This window comes from Podarcis erhardii, assembly GCF_964252035.2.
Source record: "Podarcis erhardii genome assembly, chromosome: 9".
In the NCBI taxonomy this organism is placed as follows: Eukaryota; Metazoa; Chordata; class Lepidosauria; order Squamata; family Lacertidae; genus Podarcis; species Podarcis erhardii.
The window spans coordinates 77,282,707-77,299,273 of NC_138512.1; the positions used below are offsets into that span (position 1 = coordinate 77,282,707).

A 16,567-nucleotide genomic window follows, 5' to 3' on the forward strand; every position below is an offset into this window, starting at 1 on the left:
GCAGTAGTCTGATTGGTCCACAGGAGCCACCCAATCTAGCTCCAGGTGGAAGTGAATCCGCAACCTGATTGGCCTACAGGAGAACCCTGGAATTAGCCAATCATGTGGGGCCCATTGTGTAAATAATGTATATAAAGCAGACATTCTGGGGAACTTCCATTCCTCCTCACCACTATGAGCTGACTAAAGAGCATGAAATCCACTCTCGACTCCAAGTATATTTCATCCTGGTAGCCAGAGGTGCCAGCTTGCAAGGCCGATGGGTGGGTGGCAATCTTGCACACATAACATTGGGAGGAGCTGGGGTGGAGCCAAAGTTTCAGAGACGTGGCTGAGTCAGATGCCGGGGAAGAGTCTGACACGGGAGATGAGAGAATGCAGTCACAGTTAGAGCAAGGATGGGTTAGTTTGGCCCCGCTTCCTCCAGAGTTCCCAGCCGCAGACAGACAAGCAGCCTCAGAAGGGGAGGAAACAGACAGCCTTGAGGGGCTTGCTATGCAACCAGAAGGGAGGCAGCATGTGGAGGACTTCTCATTTGAGAGTGGAGAAGTCCACCCCCTCTCTCCTCACTCTAGGAGGGCTGAAAGGGTTGAATTACAACGGAAGGGCAAAAGGGAGGAGGACGGGGTGTTGGCGCACTCCGTGTTGCAGCAGGGGTGGAGAATCAGACTGAGCAACTCGTGACCAAACGGCGGATGGCCTGGTGCTGCTCTTTGCATGTAAATTGTAAATAAACATACCATAAAACTGCCAGAGTTTTTAGTTCTTATCAAAGCTTGCTCGTGTCAGCCTGAGATCCTGACACAAACATGGCAGCTGCATGGCTTCAATGGTGACTCTTCCACCACCTCTCCATGCTTCACCTCTGTTTTTTGGATACCATCATCATCATTTATTATTTATACCCAGCCCATCTGGTTGGGTTTCCCTAGCCGCTCTGGTCGGCTCCCAATAGAATTAATGATAATATTATTAATAAAGGGATAAAACATCAGACATCAAAAGCTTCCCTAAACAGGGTTGCCTTCAGATGTCTTCTAAAAGTCAGATAGTTGTTTATTTCCTTGACATCTGATGGGAGGGCTTTCCACAGGGCGGGTGCCACTACCGAGAAGGCCCTGTGCCTGGTTCCCTGTAACCTCACTTCTCGCAGGGAAGGCCCTCGGAGCTGGACCTCAGTGTCTGGGCAGAACGATGGGGGTGGAGACGCTCCTTCAGATATACCGGGCCGAAGCCGGGGGTTTTTTGGGCGGAGCATCCCCTAGCCCAAAATGAAGGGGATATCAGAATGGGCTTGACCCCCAGGAGTTGGCACTGCTGCTGGTAGCAAACAGGGAACCAGTGCAATTCTTTCACCAGCAAGGGAATGTGGTAGAACATCTGGAAAACAGGGACACTTAGAGGGTCTGTGAATGGGTCTCATTCTGTATATGGCAGCTTCCTGTGATCCTGTGCCTTTGACCTAACTGGGTGAAGGAGCTGAGATGCTTCCACCACCTGGCCCCTTTTAGCCAGCCTCTGGGCTACCCAACCTAATTTATGACATCAGCGCCAGGTGATGTGGTCATCAGCTTGCTTGTCCCACCGGGATAATGGACCTTGCAGAGGCCACAAGAGCTGTTTGGCTGGCAAGAGCTGGAGTCCAGCTGAGAGGGGAAAGATCTGGATGAAGGAATGAAGACAGGCTGCGTGTGGGAGGACAACACCCAGGGATAGAAATGGCTCGTTCAGAAGGCAGCCGGTGAGTAGGAGAATGCCGCGGTGCCTCTGTATGTGGGGCTCTTAGGGTGATTCTCAGTGTGCAAATCCCAACACGAGAACTCATAGACTCCAACAGATGACTGGAGACAGATGAATGCCAACAAAGTAGAGTGGCCTAGTTTATGTACAATCCCTGTATCACCTAAACAGGTGAACACAAGGCATGCTCAGAGTCCAAAATACCTCTCTTGGGCTTGCCAATCAGAAAGTTCAGTGGTTCAAATCCCCACAACAGGTTGAGCTCCCGTTGCTCTGTCCCAGCTCCTGCAAACCTAGCAGTTTGAAAGCACACCAGCACAAGTAGATGAATAGGTACCACTGTGGCAGGAAGGTAAATGGCGCTTCCGTGTGCTCTGGCTTCCATCACGGTGTCCCTTTGCACCAGAAGCGGTTTAGAAGCTGGCCACATGACCCGGAAAGCTGTCTGTGGACAAATGCCGGCTCCCTCAGCCTGAAAGCGAGATGAGCGCCACAACTCCATAGTTGCCTTTGACTGGACTTAACCGTCCAGGGGTTCTTTACCTTTTTTGTGTGATGAATGTGGCCTGAGAGAGTTCAGAAGGCCAGCTGGAGAGGGCTGCATAATGTCTATGGAAGATCTGTTCCTTGACCCAGACCTGGATTCTGGATTGCTTAGCCTGGAGGGCTAAATTCAGCCCCCTAGGACTGAGATTTCTCACTTCTGGTTTATACATACCCTTCAACATTCTTCCGATGAAAATAGGGATGTCCTATTCAACAGCAGCAGCAGCAACAACAACAACTGTATTATTTATATCCTGCCCATCTGATTGGGTTTCCCCAGCCACTCTGGGCGGCTTCCAACATATATAAAAACATAATAAAACATTAAACATTAAAAATCTTCCCTACACAGGGCTGCCTTCAGATGTCTTCTCCAATGAAAATAGGGATTCCTAAGGTAACCTAGGGACACAGGTGGTGCTGTGGTCTAAACCACTGAGCCTCTTGGGCTTGCTGATCAGAAGGTTGGCGGTTTGAATCCCCGCAACGGGGTGAGCTCCCGTTTCGAGTGTTTTGCTTCCAGTTTGAGTGTCACACGTCCTTTATGAGTGTTACACTGAGGTCTATCTGTTTTTGCTATTTATTTTGCATTTTTGTTTTTGCGGCTCTCTTTTGTTGGTTTTTGTGACTGTGTGGAATCCAGTTCAGCTACTGATTGATTGATTGTGTGACTGCAGTACATTGCTTATTGCTTTCCCTTTATGGATCAGTGGTCTCATCAGATAGTAAAATCCATGTTAAACTGCTGTTTTAGGGGTTGTTTGTAAAAGTCTGGGATGGATTAATCCATTTATATGGGAAAGCGCGCCTTGGTTTTGGAACGCTTTGGTTTTGAAACAGACTTCCGGGACGGATTAAGTTTGTGGACCAAGGTGCCACTGTAATTCACAATCCGTTCCTTCTGTTTCGTTCCCTGCCAGCGGTTGCTTTATCAATAAATCACATACCCTGAAAGAGCAAACGAGGTCACGCGTTCCCTTGCCTCCGTTTCTGCCCCCTCTAGGCTGAATGTGTCACCCGAGGAGAAGGCCCCTCTGTCTCCGAGGTCGAAGACCTTCCTCGGCCTGCGTTCCATCGCAAGCAAGATCCTGGGGGCCCTGGAGCAGACGCTGCTCATCCTGGCCGTGCTGGTCTACAGCATCTTCCTGGCGGAGATCATGTTCCACGTTGTCGTCTCCCTCTCCATCCCACTCGCCGTCTTGCACGACCGCATGGTCCCTGCTTCCCTGGTCTTCATGGATGCCTTGGCTCCCGCCACAGAAGTCTTCTACAACGAAGTGCTCGGGGCCCTTCTGGTTTTCCTGGGTGCCTTGCTGCTGCCGCTGACCGCCGGCTGCTGCCTCCACCTCTTCCTTCTCCCCAGCTATTTCAGGCTGCTGCGGCTGGCCTGGTGAGGACAGCGGTTCTGAGGATACAGCTCAATACAACAACATGAACCAGCCGCGTGGTCTGAGCTCCTGCTTGCGTGGCGAGTTCCCAACCCCCCTCCCAGTGGAAATAATGACACAATTATTAAGGTTAATGGGCTAAATAGGGGCACAACTTTATTGGTTACAGGTGATGAGTGGTATTGGCTTAGGCATTGGGTCCTAAGTGACTATATCCGACTTCAGTCCATCGGCTTGAAGTCCGGGAAGGGTTAGCCACCAGTAGGGGGAGTCCTGCTGATGCACATCAACTAGGAACTCCCCCGGGGTCACCGATAGGGGGCGTGCCTTAGGCCCTCACCTCTCCAGGCTTCAGACAGGGCCACCCCCTCCCCGGGATCCATTAACGGACCTCCCTTCAATATGTGGGGCAGGTGATGGTGCTACCTCCCCTTTTCCATCTACAGAACAATACCAATGCCTAATCGCCAATACCAAGAAAGTTGTGACGATTTGCTATGAGGTAGGTGAAAACCAGGGACGCAGGTGGCGCTGTGGGTTAAACCACAGAGCCTAGGACTTGCTGATCAGAAGGTTGCAGGATGCTAAAGCTTTTGTCCTGTTTAACCCACTTGCAAAGCGCCCTCCTCTCTCTATTCCTCTTGCAGCGAACAGACTACACACTGCTAAATAAGTTTAAACGCTTTACTTACAAATTCAAAGGTCAGATTCATGCATTTATTCAAGCAGCAGCATTGAGAACACAGGCAGAATACTCTTGGATAGGAAATACAGCAATATAGCTTCAAACACATGCTCTGAGCTTGCAGCTTGCTTAGACACGTCTTCAATGGTCAGTTACATGTTGTGGAGATAGAGGGAAGAGAAGGTTTCACTTCCACCTACATTGGAGAAGAGGGGGTTGACCCCCCCCCTCTTCTCCAATGTAGGTGGAAGTGAAACCTTCTCTTCCCCAAAATAGTGGGATGGACATTCAACAATGCCTGTTGCTCAACAGTGCAACACGCTGCCTCAAAAGATAGTGGACTCTCTGTTTCATTAGGGGTCTTTACAAGCAGAGGCTGGATGCATCAGAAATTAGGGATTAGCAGATTTCCTACAACAATCACCAGGAAACCATGCTCAGGTTGGGACAACTTGGAACCGTATTGGCCTTTTGCGCCTCAAAATCACACGGTTGGCTCAAGAATGCAGCCATGCTGACTTTGAATCTTCTCAGGTTGGGTGGCATCTCTCTGAAGGGCTGGCGACCCACATGATGCTTACCACCAAAGCCTAAACCATTGAACACCCACGTCCAGTGGCTTTTAGCACCATCTCAAACGGCAGTGACACCACGCTGCTGGACTTGCCTCCCAGTGCCCTTTCCTCACTTCCTGCCAGCCTGGAGTCAGCTGGGCCTTCCAATAAGACCACACCCATTTGTGACATCACCGGAAGGAAGCATGACAGGGTGACAGAGGTGCCATGCTCACACAGCCCTGGCTGGGCCAAGGCTGTTGAGGAACCATGGCAGAAGAGAGGGCTCCACTCATTTGGAAGATGGACAGAGGTCGGGCGTGAGGTCAGGCAGGCAGGCCAATGGGACAGCAGGCAAGGTGCAGATGGTGCGAGGAACAAGGTAAGTTCACTATATCAGGCAAGTCAGGTTCCTCCGTGCTTAGAAGCAGGAAGGATCCCTCTCACCTGTTTGCCATCTGCTCTCCAGCATTGTTGCCACTCCCCGGTCCCCAAGTCCTGGGACTTCACAGAGTAATAATAATAATAATAATAATAATAATAATAATAATTGTAGGGATGATCGCTGGGTGCAGAGCACACTCCCCGCCCGCAGGCAGCCTCAGCTGTCTGCATGCATGATCTTGGGGTGTGGGGCACACTCCCCCTCACAGATAAAGCCACAGCTTTCTGAACATCTTGCCCTCTGTCTAACCTTTTGCGGTCTCAGTAGTCTGCGGTGTCCTGTCTGTAACCTTTGACTCTGAAACCTTTGTCTCAGGAGGAAATAGGGGCCAAAATAGCTTTGTACCACCCCACGATCTCGGGACTAGAAGACTTGTAAAGGTCACAGCCCAAAATGTATCTGCCTGAGTTTGCATATTGTGTCAATAAAAGGAGCCTCCACAGAGCTGGCCGGCAGCTTGCTTGCAGCTCACCTGCGCGCAGCTCACCTACATTATCAACTCCTGCCTCATGTCCTTCACTTCAATAATAATAATAAATTTTATTTATTCCCCGACCTCCCCAGCCAGAGCTGTGCTCAGGGCGGCTAACACCAATAAAATCACAGCAAAAACGTAATAGGGGGAAAAGAGAGGAAAAAACAAACCCAATTTAAAATATAAGTTAAAATGCAATTTAAAATGCAGCCTCATTTGAAAACAGCCGATAAATCAAGACCATAAGGGGAGGGAAACATAAGGGTCAGACTGAGTCCAAACCAAAGGTCAGGTGGAACAACTCTGTCTTGCAGGCCCTGTGGAAAGATGTCAAGTCCCGCAGGGCCCTGGTCTCTTGTGACAGAGCATTCCACCACGTCGGGGCCAGTACTGAAAAGGCCCTGGCCCTAGTTGAAAACAATCTAACCTCCTTGAGGCTCAGGACCTCCAAGGTGTTGTCATTTGTGGACCTTAAGGTCCTCCATGGGGCATACCAGGAGAGGTCCCATAAATATGTGTGTCCTAGACCACATAGGGCTTTAAAGGTCAAAACCTTTAGTCATAGCATTGTAGGGACTCCCAGGGGCCATCTAGTCTAAACCAATGCAGGAATCCCAGCTGAAGAGCTCCTGACAAATGGCCACTTTCCCCTGCGGTTTAGCGCTGAATTGGAACAAATGGCAGTTGGGTGGACGAGCCCTTTCAGAAATTTGGCTTGGCTCAAAGAAAACAAGCAGGACATGCCTTGCCCAAAGCTTGTTATTATTACCTGGTTTGGGGAATCTTCTCTATCTGGCTAAATTACTGCCTGGGAGACAGATGTGGAGAACCTTTGGCACCTCCAGAGGCAGCTGACCCACACCTCCAGATGTTGCTAAGCTCATCTCTAAACTACAACTCTAAACACATCGGGGATGATGGGAGTTGTAGTTCAGCAACATCTGTTTGGCCAGAGTCTCCCCACATCTGCCTCGAAGGCTCTTGAGCAGAGCTACAAAATCTCTCCTTCCTCATAGGCTTTTACACAGAGGTTGGGTGGCCATCTATCATGGATGCTGCAGTTGAGTTTCCTGCATTGCAGGGGGTTGGGCTGGATGACCCCCCCGGGGTCCCTTCCAGCTCTGCAATTCTAGGATTCCATGAATAATGATCAGAAAGAAAAGGGAAGGTGGTTTTTCAGTGGTGGTGATGAACCAAGGACTTATTGGAAGAGGTGTCGTGATCAGGGGGCGAGTAAAGGCGCCGTGACACCCATGGCGGGGTGTCGCTACATAGGGTGCATATGTGGTGCTGCTATGTACGACGCATGCGCTATACGTAGTGATGCTGCACATGAGATGTACATAGCGGTTTGCCGGCACCGGCGCTCCAGTGGCGTATGGACGGTGCTAGGAACCTCTGCTTGCAGCTGTAGCAGTAAAGGAGGGATCCCACCGCTGTCTGAACTGCGCTGGAGCGCCGCCGCCGGCAAACCGCTATGTACAGCGCATGTGTGTGATGCCACACATGTGCTGTACATAGTGGTTTGCCGCCGGCGCCAGGATCCTCTGCTCGCAGCTGCAGTTGCAAACGGAGGATCCTCCACATGTGTCTGTGGCGGCGCGCTGGCTGCTTGCGCCGCTGCGAGCCCCTGCGGGGTGCCTTCTTGTCACCCCCCCAGACATTGCACCTGGGGCACACCACGCCCCCCACTGCAATGCCACTGGTCGTGATCTGGGGTTGTAGGGGGTTGAAGACCTGCTCCTGTTTCTACAGCAGGGTTCCTAATTCCAGGGTTCTAGAGCCACCCATTTAGCAAGAAAGGGGATTTTCTTTAGCCACTGAGAGGAAGCATTCTCATGCCTTGTGCTGATGGGAGCCAATCAGAGTGAAAGGAGGTGAGTCGGCCACTGAGGATTGGCTCCTAGGGTCACTCTGGAGAAAGTGTTTGGGAAGAACATTGCTGAGTTGTTTTTCTGTATGCTGCAAAGCCAAGGATTGAGGAACACTGAAAACACAAGGCGCTTCCGTTACAAGAAAAAGGGTGCTCAAGTTCTGCTACGTATAGTGGAATTTCAAGGAAAATACAAGTCAATTAGGAAAAAAGAGATTGGAGCACTCCAAATCGTATGTCCATGTACATGCATGGGAAATAGTGGCTCTAGCTGAAAGGCAACATGTGGAAAGATGTTGCAGTGCATCCCTAATTATCATTATTGTATAATTATGAGATATGGGTACGATCTTAGAAGCTCGTATAATTTTAGAAGGGGATGTGGCTGTGGCTATAAAGTAGAGGAACCTTTCATTCCTGAACTTGCCACTGCTCAAATGCTTATTGGTTGCAAATGTTTGGATTCTGTAAAGTCATTGCACAAGTATAGAGACTGACACAGGCCACAGGATTCAGTATCCAGAGAATTTCAGAATCAAGGCATGTTTAAATCCTAGGTGGAATCTACACGCGTATAAAAACTGTTCTGGAAATGCTTTTAAAAACAAAATAAAATATTGAATTTTCCATAAGGCTCACCACCGCCATCTAGTGCCACTTTGTATATTGCACTTGAAACACACATATGCAGCTGTGTAGCTGAGTCCCTACCCTTCATTTTGTTTAGAATTTCAGGATGGCGTCCAATCAGTTATATCACCACAAAACGTAGACACGGAGGGAAGCGGATGGGCAACTGCCTTTCCCCCAACCCATGTTTCATGCTCCCATGATCCTCCAGTTTTCTCTCTCTTCCCTCGCAGGGACGGTGCCACAGCAGAGGAGTCCCGACAGCCATCTGCCCACGCCGAGTGAGCTCCCGTACAGACCCTTTGGCAGAGCATGGCCTTCCGCATCACCGTGAGAGGCATCTTCCGCTGCTTCCGGAAGCTTCTCTCCATCATCTTCACGCTCCTCTTCTGCGACCTCCTCCTCCGCATAAGCTTCGTCCTCCTCTTCTTCCTCCTCCTCCCCTTCTTCATCATCTACGACCATGTGATCCCCTCCATCGTCTTGTTCGCCAGGTCGACGCGGCCCATCTTGGACACCTTCTTCGGGCGGCTGCTTCCCTCGCTCTTCGCCTTCGTCCTCTCCCTGGTCCCTCCCATCCTCATCTTCTTCTTCACAAAGAGGATCCTAATACCGGTCTCCATCAAAGTCTTCCAGCTCACATGGTAAACGGCCCTCCTGGCCAAACTTCTCCGAATAAAACAGTCCAAAGTTATAACCTCACGATGGATCTCCTTTCCCATTGAGATTGCAGGGTGCTGAGGAGGCAAAGGGAGATTCGTGTATCGCCTTCCGAGCTCTGAAATGTCGGGGATTGGATCCAAAAGGCCCCACATCTATGAGAAGAGAGAGTTGCACATTTTGAATACGTGCGGCCTGGGGGCTGGGAGCTCAGGCAGAGCGACTGAGGGTGGCTGAGGGGGACGTGATTGGCATGATCCAGGCACCAAACCGGGCAGCACTGGGTCTGAAGGGCACCCGAGCCAGCAAGCCCCTCGCAGGCGCCCTCCAGCTGGAAGGCAGCTGGGAGGATGGCGGTTCGGGTGCCCTGCAAGCCCAGCGCCAGGGGGCAGAAAAGTGCCTGCTCCATCCTTCTTGGCTGCCAGAGGGTGGCTGGGGGAGGGAAACACAGCAGTTCAGGGGCATTGTGAGCCAGGCCCTGCGCTGTTTTTGTGAGCAGCGAATAATAATAATAATAATAATAATAATAATAATAATAATAATAATATATTATTTGTACCCCGCCCATCTGGCTGGATTTCCCCAGCCACTCAGGGCGACTTCCAACAAAGATTAAAAGTACATTAATGTCACACATTAAAAACTTCCCTGAACAGGGCTGCCTTCAGATGTCTTCTAAATGTCAGGTAGTTGTTTATCTCTTTTGACATCTGGTGGGAGGGCGTTCCACAGGGTGGGCACCACTACCGAGAAGGCCCTCTGCCTGGTTCCCTGTAGCTTTGCTTCTCGCAATGAGGGAACCGCTAGAAGGCCCTCAGTGCTGGACTTCAGTGTCCGGGCAGAACGATGGGGGTGGAGATGCTCCTTCAGGCATACTGGGCCGAGGCCGTTTAGGGCTTTAAAGGTCAGCACCAACACTTTGAATTGTGCTTGGAAATGTACTGGCAGCCAATGCAGATCTCTCAGGACTGGTGTTAGGTGGTCCCGGCAGCCACTCGCATTCACCAGTCTAGATTCTGGATTAATTGCAGTTTCCGGGTCACCTTCAAAGTTAGCCCCACTTAGAGAGCATTGCAGTAGTCTACGCAGGAGATAACCAGAGCATGCACCACTCTGGCGAGACAGTCTGTGGGCAGGGAGGGTCTCATCCTGCGTACCAGGTGGAGCTGGGAGACAGCTGCTCTGGACACAGAATTAACCCTCAGGGTCCCTTCCAACCCTTCAATGCTGTGATTCTAAAGCTCAGTCGGAGCAAACGGCAACCTGCAGAAAAGCTGAATTGCCGTTTGCGGAGCTTCAGCTTTAAAGAATGGGTTTCCTCAGGAAAAACTCCAGGGCAAAATGAATAAATGGGATTAAACCAACGTTCCGACACTGAGATTTAAGGTGTCGTCTGTGCCTGGAAAAAAACGGGCAAGATATTAATGTGGATAAGCCTGTTGTGTTTCTCCTTCTGGCCCAGGAGTCAAGCAAGGATCTTTCTGCGGGTGCTATTTGGCAGAGTGGTTTCCAGGGGGCAGAATGGTGCCACTTTGTGGAGCTGAGCTAAGTAGGCTGTCCCTGGGGCAAGGCAGGCGATGGAAGACACATCAACAAGAGTTTGGCAGAAGAGGAGGAGGAGGAGAAGGAGATACGCAGCCGGCTAATGTGTCCCCTGCCAGACTCTGTGTCTGATCCGGTTACCGCTCTCTAATTGGGACCCTCCAGACTCCAGTGGTGTTTTGGATGACTTCAGAAATGGCAGGAGGGATGTCCTTGGGGAGGCCGTGCTGCACTCCCAGGTGACCAATTTAAGCCTCTCCAAGGAGGATCGGGGAACAAGAAAACAAGCCATGGAACATTTGGCAAAGGGCTGGGGCAGAGGCGGCGAGGAGCCACAGCAAAAGTATTAGAGCGAAAGATTGTACATGGACCTGCGCGGGGTTTGAAAAGGAGGTTGTGGGGCCTCACACTGTGGGGAGAGCCTGGGCACACATGCACACGCAACACTCTTTGTGCCTCATGACATAGGGCTATGCTTTGCCCGAAAGGTCACAGGCAGCAGCGCTTCTGAATGCCATTTGCTGGAGAAGGGAGAAAGCTCTTGTGTTCGAATCCTGCTTGCTACAGGCATGTACGCAAAACAAAAGAATTACTGTGAAAATCCCTGAAACGAGAAGTATAGAATTGAATTAAATAACAAATATCAAAAATATTAAGGAAAAGTTAACCTAGAATTAAAGACTTAACGAGATGCCGGCTACAAAACTCATTTCACTGAACGAATCAGTTTCCTCAGAAGGAAATAAAGAAATTATAAACCTTAAATGATTTAAAGTGAGATCAAACAAACTCAAGAGCAGGGCTGAAACGCTTCCTTGAGTTTAGAAAAAAGGTATCAAAACCTCAATGACAAGTTTTACAAGTCGATTACTTCTCGTTTCAGGGATTTTCACAGTAATTCTTTTGTTTTGTGTAATTTCTTGGTTCCGTGACTGTCTTTTTTTCACGGGCATGTGGCTGGCCACTGGGAGATCAGGCCACTGGTCCAGGTGGGCTACTGGCCTCATCCATCAGGCTCCTCTAATGTTCTAACCAGTGGCATTCCTCTAGAGAAAGAGGTGCTGGACCTCACCACGAAGGCCTCCCTTGTTCTCTGATAATAATGGCAATGGCGCCCGTCTAGTCCAGCGCCCTCTTCTCAGGTATCTGTGGGAATCCTGCAAGCAGAATTCGATCATGAGAGCATCTCTCCCCTCCTGTGGCCTCCACAGCAAAGGGTATTCAGAAGTGCTGCTGCCACAGTCAGAGGCAGAGCCAAGCCGTCCTGACTGATAGCCATTGATAGCTCTTTCTCTTCCTCCATGCATTTGCCCAGTCTTCTTTTAAAGTCTTCTGGGTTGGTGGCCATTACTGCCTCCATAATTTAACTATGCGCTACATAGTTTATCTGTCTCGAATCTTCCAACTTTCAGTTTTATTGGCGGCCCATAAGTTCTAGGTGGCGCTGTGGTCTAAGCCACTGAGCCTCTCGGGCTTGCCGATTGAAAAGTCGGCAGTTAGGATCCCCGCGGCGGGGTGAGCTCCCGTTGCTCTGTCCCAGCTTCTGCCAACCTAGCAGTTCAAAAGCACACCAGTGCAAGTAGATAAATAGGTACCATTGCGGTAGGAAGATAAATGGTGTTTCCGTGCGGTCTGGCACTCATCACGGTGTCCCATTGCATCAGAAGCGGTTTAGCCATGCTGGCCACATGACCTGGAAAGCTGTCTGTGGACAAAGCCTGAAAGCGAGATGAGCGCCGCACCCCATGGCCACCTTTCACTGGACTTAACCATCCAGGGGTCCACCCCCATCATTCTGCCCAGACACTGAGGTCCAGCTCCGAGGCCTTCTGGCGGTTCCCTTGCTGCGAGAAGCCAAGTTACAGGGAACCAGGCAGAGGGCCTTCTTGGTAGTGGCGCCCATCCTGTGGAACGCCCTCCCACTAGGTGTCAAAGAGAAAAACAACTACCAGACTTTTAGAAGACATCGGAAGGCAGCCTTGTTTAGGGAAACTTTCAGACTATTGTATTTTAGTGTTTTGTTGGAAGCCGCCCAGAGTGTCTGGGGAAACCCAGCCAGATGGGCGGGGTATAATTAATAAATTATTATTATTATTATTATTATTATTATTATTATTATTATTATTAACCTTTCCCCCTCTAGATGACTTTAAAAGACAGTTAGACAAATTCATGGAGGAGAGGGCTCTCGATGGCTACTAGCCACAATGCCTCTGCTCTGCACCCTGAGGCAGCAATGCTTCTGAATACCCATTGGTGGAAACCCGTTGTGTTCGAATCCTGCTCGTGGGTTTCCCACAAGCATCTGGTTGTCTATTGTGAGAAGAGAAGACTGGACTAGATGGGTCATGGGCCTGATTGAGCTGCCTCTTCTTATCTCTTTAACCAGGGGGTCGGCAAATTATTTTAGCCGCGGGCTGGTCCACTGTCCCTCAGACCTTGTGGCGGGTCGGAGAAGCAGAACTGGGGGGTGGGGGTGGGAGCTGGAAGAAGAGGCGAGGGGGGCAAGCAGTCCTCCTCCACAACCCCCAGCTCCAGCCCCAGCAGCTGCACTTGCCTTCTAGGGACTGCCACCACCGCTGCTGCCTCTGCCTCTGCCACCGCTTCTTGTGGGTAGCCAGAGTGAGGTCATCCGCTCCGCTCTCTGACCCACAGGAGCACCAGGACGGGGGCAGTGGAGGGAAGATGAGTGGTGCGAAAGGGCTGGCTCTGGAGAGGGGCTGCTTAAAATGGCACTCAGCCAGCTCAGCCCAGCCCCCTTCCCCCTCTAGGCAGGGCAGGGAGAAGCCAGGAGGAGGGAGGGAGGAGGCGCCGCCATGGTGTGTGTGTGGGGGGGAGAAATGAATCCCCACGCCGATCCACAGACAGTCCGCAGGCTGGATCCTGAAGCCCATTGGGCCTGATCTGGCCCGCGGCCCTTAGTTTGCCAACCCCTGTCCTTAACAATATCCTCTCGCTTTCTTTTACTGCTCATAAATAATAATAATAATAATAATAATAATAAAATAAACTTTTATTTATATCCCGCCCTCCCCAGCTGAAGCCGGGTTCAGAGCGGCTAACAACAATAAAAGTAACATGGCATTCTAAAATCAATTCATTCTAAAATCAATTCAAAATCAAATTTATGGCAACCATTGGGCTGGAGTTCTGTGAGGATGACCAAAGGAAGGGGTCAGACTGTGCTTTGGCCAAAGGCCTGGTGGAACAGCTCTGTCTTGCAGTACCTGTGGAAAGATGTCAAGTCCTGCAGGGCCCTAGTCTCTTGTGACAGAACGTTCCACCAGATCGGGGCCATGGCCGAAAAAGCCCTGGCTCTGGGTGAGGCCAGCCTAACCTCCCTGGGGCCCGGGATCTCCAATATGTTTTTGTTTGAAGACTGTAAGGTCCTCTGTGGGACATACCAGGAGAGGCGGTCCCGTAGGTACGTGGGTCCTAGGCCGTATAGGGCTTTAAAGGTTAAAACCAGCACCGTAAACCTGATCCTATACTCCACTGGGAGCCAGTGCAGCTGGTATAGCATCTCTTTGCATGTCGGCTGTCCAGGAAAGCATATTCTGCAGATTCCACCACGCCAGCCTTTCCTCCTATGACTTTGCCCTGTCCTGTTGACGAGTCAAAAGCTTAAGGCCTAGGACCCTCATACCTACAGGACCACCACTCCCGGTATGCCCCACGGAGGACCTTAAGGTCCATAAATAGCAACACCTTAGAGGTCCCGGGCCCTAAGGAAGTCAGATTAGCCTCTACTAGAGCCAGGGCCTTTTCAACACTGGCCCCAGCCTGGTGGAACACTCTGTCTCATGAGATCAGGGCCCTGCAGGATCTGATTTCTTTCCACCTGGCCTTTGGCTTGGAGTCAATTTGACCCCCCCCCTTCTTTTTTCCTTTCTCCTCCTGTGATGTTTCAATGTTTCAGTGGTGTATTTTAATCTTGTTTTTAAGTTGTATTCATTCAACTTGTTTTTATTATTGCTTATTAGCCACCCCGAGCCCAGCCTTGGCTGGGAAGGGCGGGGTATAAAAAATTATTATTATTATTATTATTAAAAAGAAGCAAGCAAGCTCCCTTGGAAATCTCATTTGCCTGGCTGGCTGGCTGGCAGGCAGGGGCTGGCAGCTGGATTCGCACCAGCTTCCTGATATTTGGGAACGAGAGCCGTGCACGAAGAAGGAGAGGCCCGATGCCTGCTGCTTTTGCCTTCCCAGGACCAGGAGCATGTGTGGCGTGAAATGACTAATTAGAAGCAGTGCGCGAAGGCACCCCAGGGTCAGGGACGTGCGGGCACAATCAATTGGCCAGCTGGAAGGTTCTCTCGGAATGGGAGGGCTAACTGTCCACTGGGGAGCCCCTCGCGAGCACATTCCACCAGCAGGAAAGGGAAAGGGGGCGAGGGGGTGGCTGGAGCCCTGCCAGTGGGTCGAGGAAGTGGAGAGAAGAATATTCATATGCGGGGGGCATGGAATTGCAGCAGCAGAAAGGGGAGCGCATTGCACGCCGCGTGCCACCCCCATGCACCCAGTGGCACAGTCTTTGGCCTGAGCAGGTTGCCGAAAGCCTTGGCTGGCTCACAGCTCCCCGAGGGGGAATTCCTGGCAGCAGGAAGCAGGTGCGCTGTCTTGGCTGGGAAAAACAAAAACAGAAGGAAAAGGCCGGATTTTGGCCTCTGATGCCTCTCCGCAAACAGAGGGGGGCGGGGGGAAACCTGGCTTAGGTTACATGGGGGAAATGTTGGCTGTTGCATCCCCCTCACCCCCTGATTATGCAAAACGGTGCCTTCTCGACTTCTCTGAACACCTGGGGGAGAGCTCTGGGCAGCTGGGCTTGACATAGCAACAAAAATGGATTTGAACAAAGGAGAGATGTGGAAGGCGATGGCTTGGATCAGGTTCCCCGGGAAGGCAGGTGCGATGTTTTCGGAGCAGGTGGAGGTGGTTTCGGGAGCCAGCTCACTCTCACCTCAAATCACACAGTTGTGGAATTGGGGTTGGTCTGGATGTCCTCGGGGGTGCCCCTCCCACCCCTGTGATTCTGTAGAAGCAAGATTGGGGTCTACAGAACAGAAGGGCTGTTCCTTTTGGATTGCAATATTCTCTGAACCACCCTGAAAGCTCCAGATATAGGGTGGTAAAGATAGAAAGATGATAGGTAGGTAGGTAGGTAGGTAGATAGATGATAGATAGATGATAGATAGATGATAGATAGATAGATGATAGATAGATATAGATAGATAGATGATAGATAGATAGATAGATGATAGATAGATAGATGATAGATAGATAGATAGAGAGAGAGAGAGAGAGAGAGAGAGATAGATAGATAGATAGATAGATGATGGACAGATTAGATAGATAATAGATAGGCAGACAGACAGACAGGTAGATAGATAGATAGATTATAGATAAATGATAGGTAGATAGGTAGCCCTGGAAAACCTGTTAGGTTTCCCTTTTGTAATGTAAACCTGGGCAGTACCTTGCCATGGGAACAAAACAGCTGGAGACATGAAATCGTAGAATTGAGGAGTTGGAAGGGACCCTGAGGGTCATCTAGTCCAACCCCCTGCAATGCAGGAATCAGTTGGATCATACATGGCTGATGGCCATCCAACTTCTGCTCAAAATCCTCCAGTAAAGTAGAGTTCACCACTTCTTGTGGGAGCCTGTCGAACAGCTCTTCCTGACAGAAATTTATTCCTGGTGTTGTCGGCACCTCGTTCCTTGTAACTTGAAGCCTTTGGTTCGAGTCCTACCCTCTGGAGCAGCAGAAAGCAAGCTTGCTCCCTCCCTCCCTCATGTGACAGCCCTTCAGATATCTGAAGATAGGTATCACGTCTCTCTTTCCCCAACCTTGGGCTGGAGGCGATGCCACTCATCAAAGTGTGTGTGTGTGTGTGTGTGTGTGTGTGTGTGTGTGTGTGTGTGTGTAAGAGAACAATTTTGCTCTCTTTCACACATCTAAGACCTTGGGGTTCTCCGTGGAACAGGATTGACACTCCAACATATAATATACGCTCTGCTTGTATATT

At 50.5% G+C, this 16,567-nt stretch overlaps 1 protein-coding gene and 3 long non-coding RNA genes across 4 annotated transcripts in view; 3 read left to right on the plus strand and 1 right to left on the minus strand.

Moving 5' to 3' along the window:
• LOC309350417 overlaps window positions 1-16,567 on the plus strand; it is a 128,336-nt gene that overhangs the window by 19,881 nt on the left and 91,888 nt on the right. The window lies entirely within an intron of this gene.
• LOC309350376 (uncharacterized protein) lies at window positions 1,589-3,722 on the plus strand. The gene is made up of 2 exons (XM_081877423.1): window positions 1,589-1,741; window positions 3,290-3,722. Exons 1-2 carry the CDS (start codon window positions 1,719-1,721, stop codon window positions 3,678-3,680), a joined length of 414 nt encoding a protein of 137 aa, XP_081733549.1. The 5' UTR covers window positions 1,589-1,718; the 3' UTR covers window positions 3,681-3,722.
• LOC309350478 lies at window positions 4,370-5,072 on the minus strand. The gene is made up of 2 exons (XR_014160419.1): window positions 4,941-5,072; window positions 4,370-4,555 (listed from the first exon to the last, which is right to left on the minus strand). It is a non-coding gene; the product is annotated as an uncharacterized lncRNA (long non-coding RNA).
• Window positions 5,138-9,038, plus strand: LOC309350409. The gene is made up of 2 exons (XR_014160329.1): window positions 5,138-5,295; window positions 8,570-9,038. It is a non-coding gene; the product is annotated as an uncharacterized lncRNA (long non-coding RNA).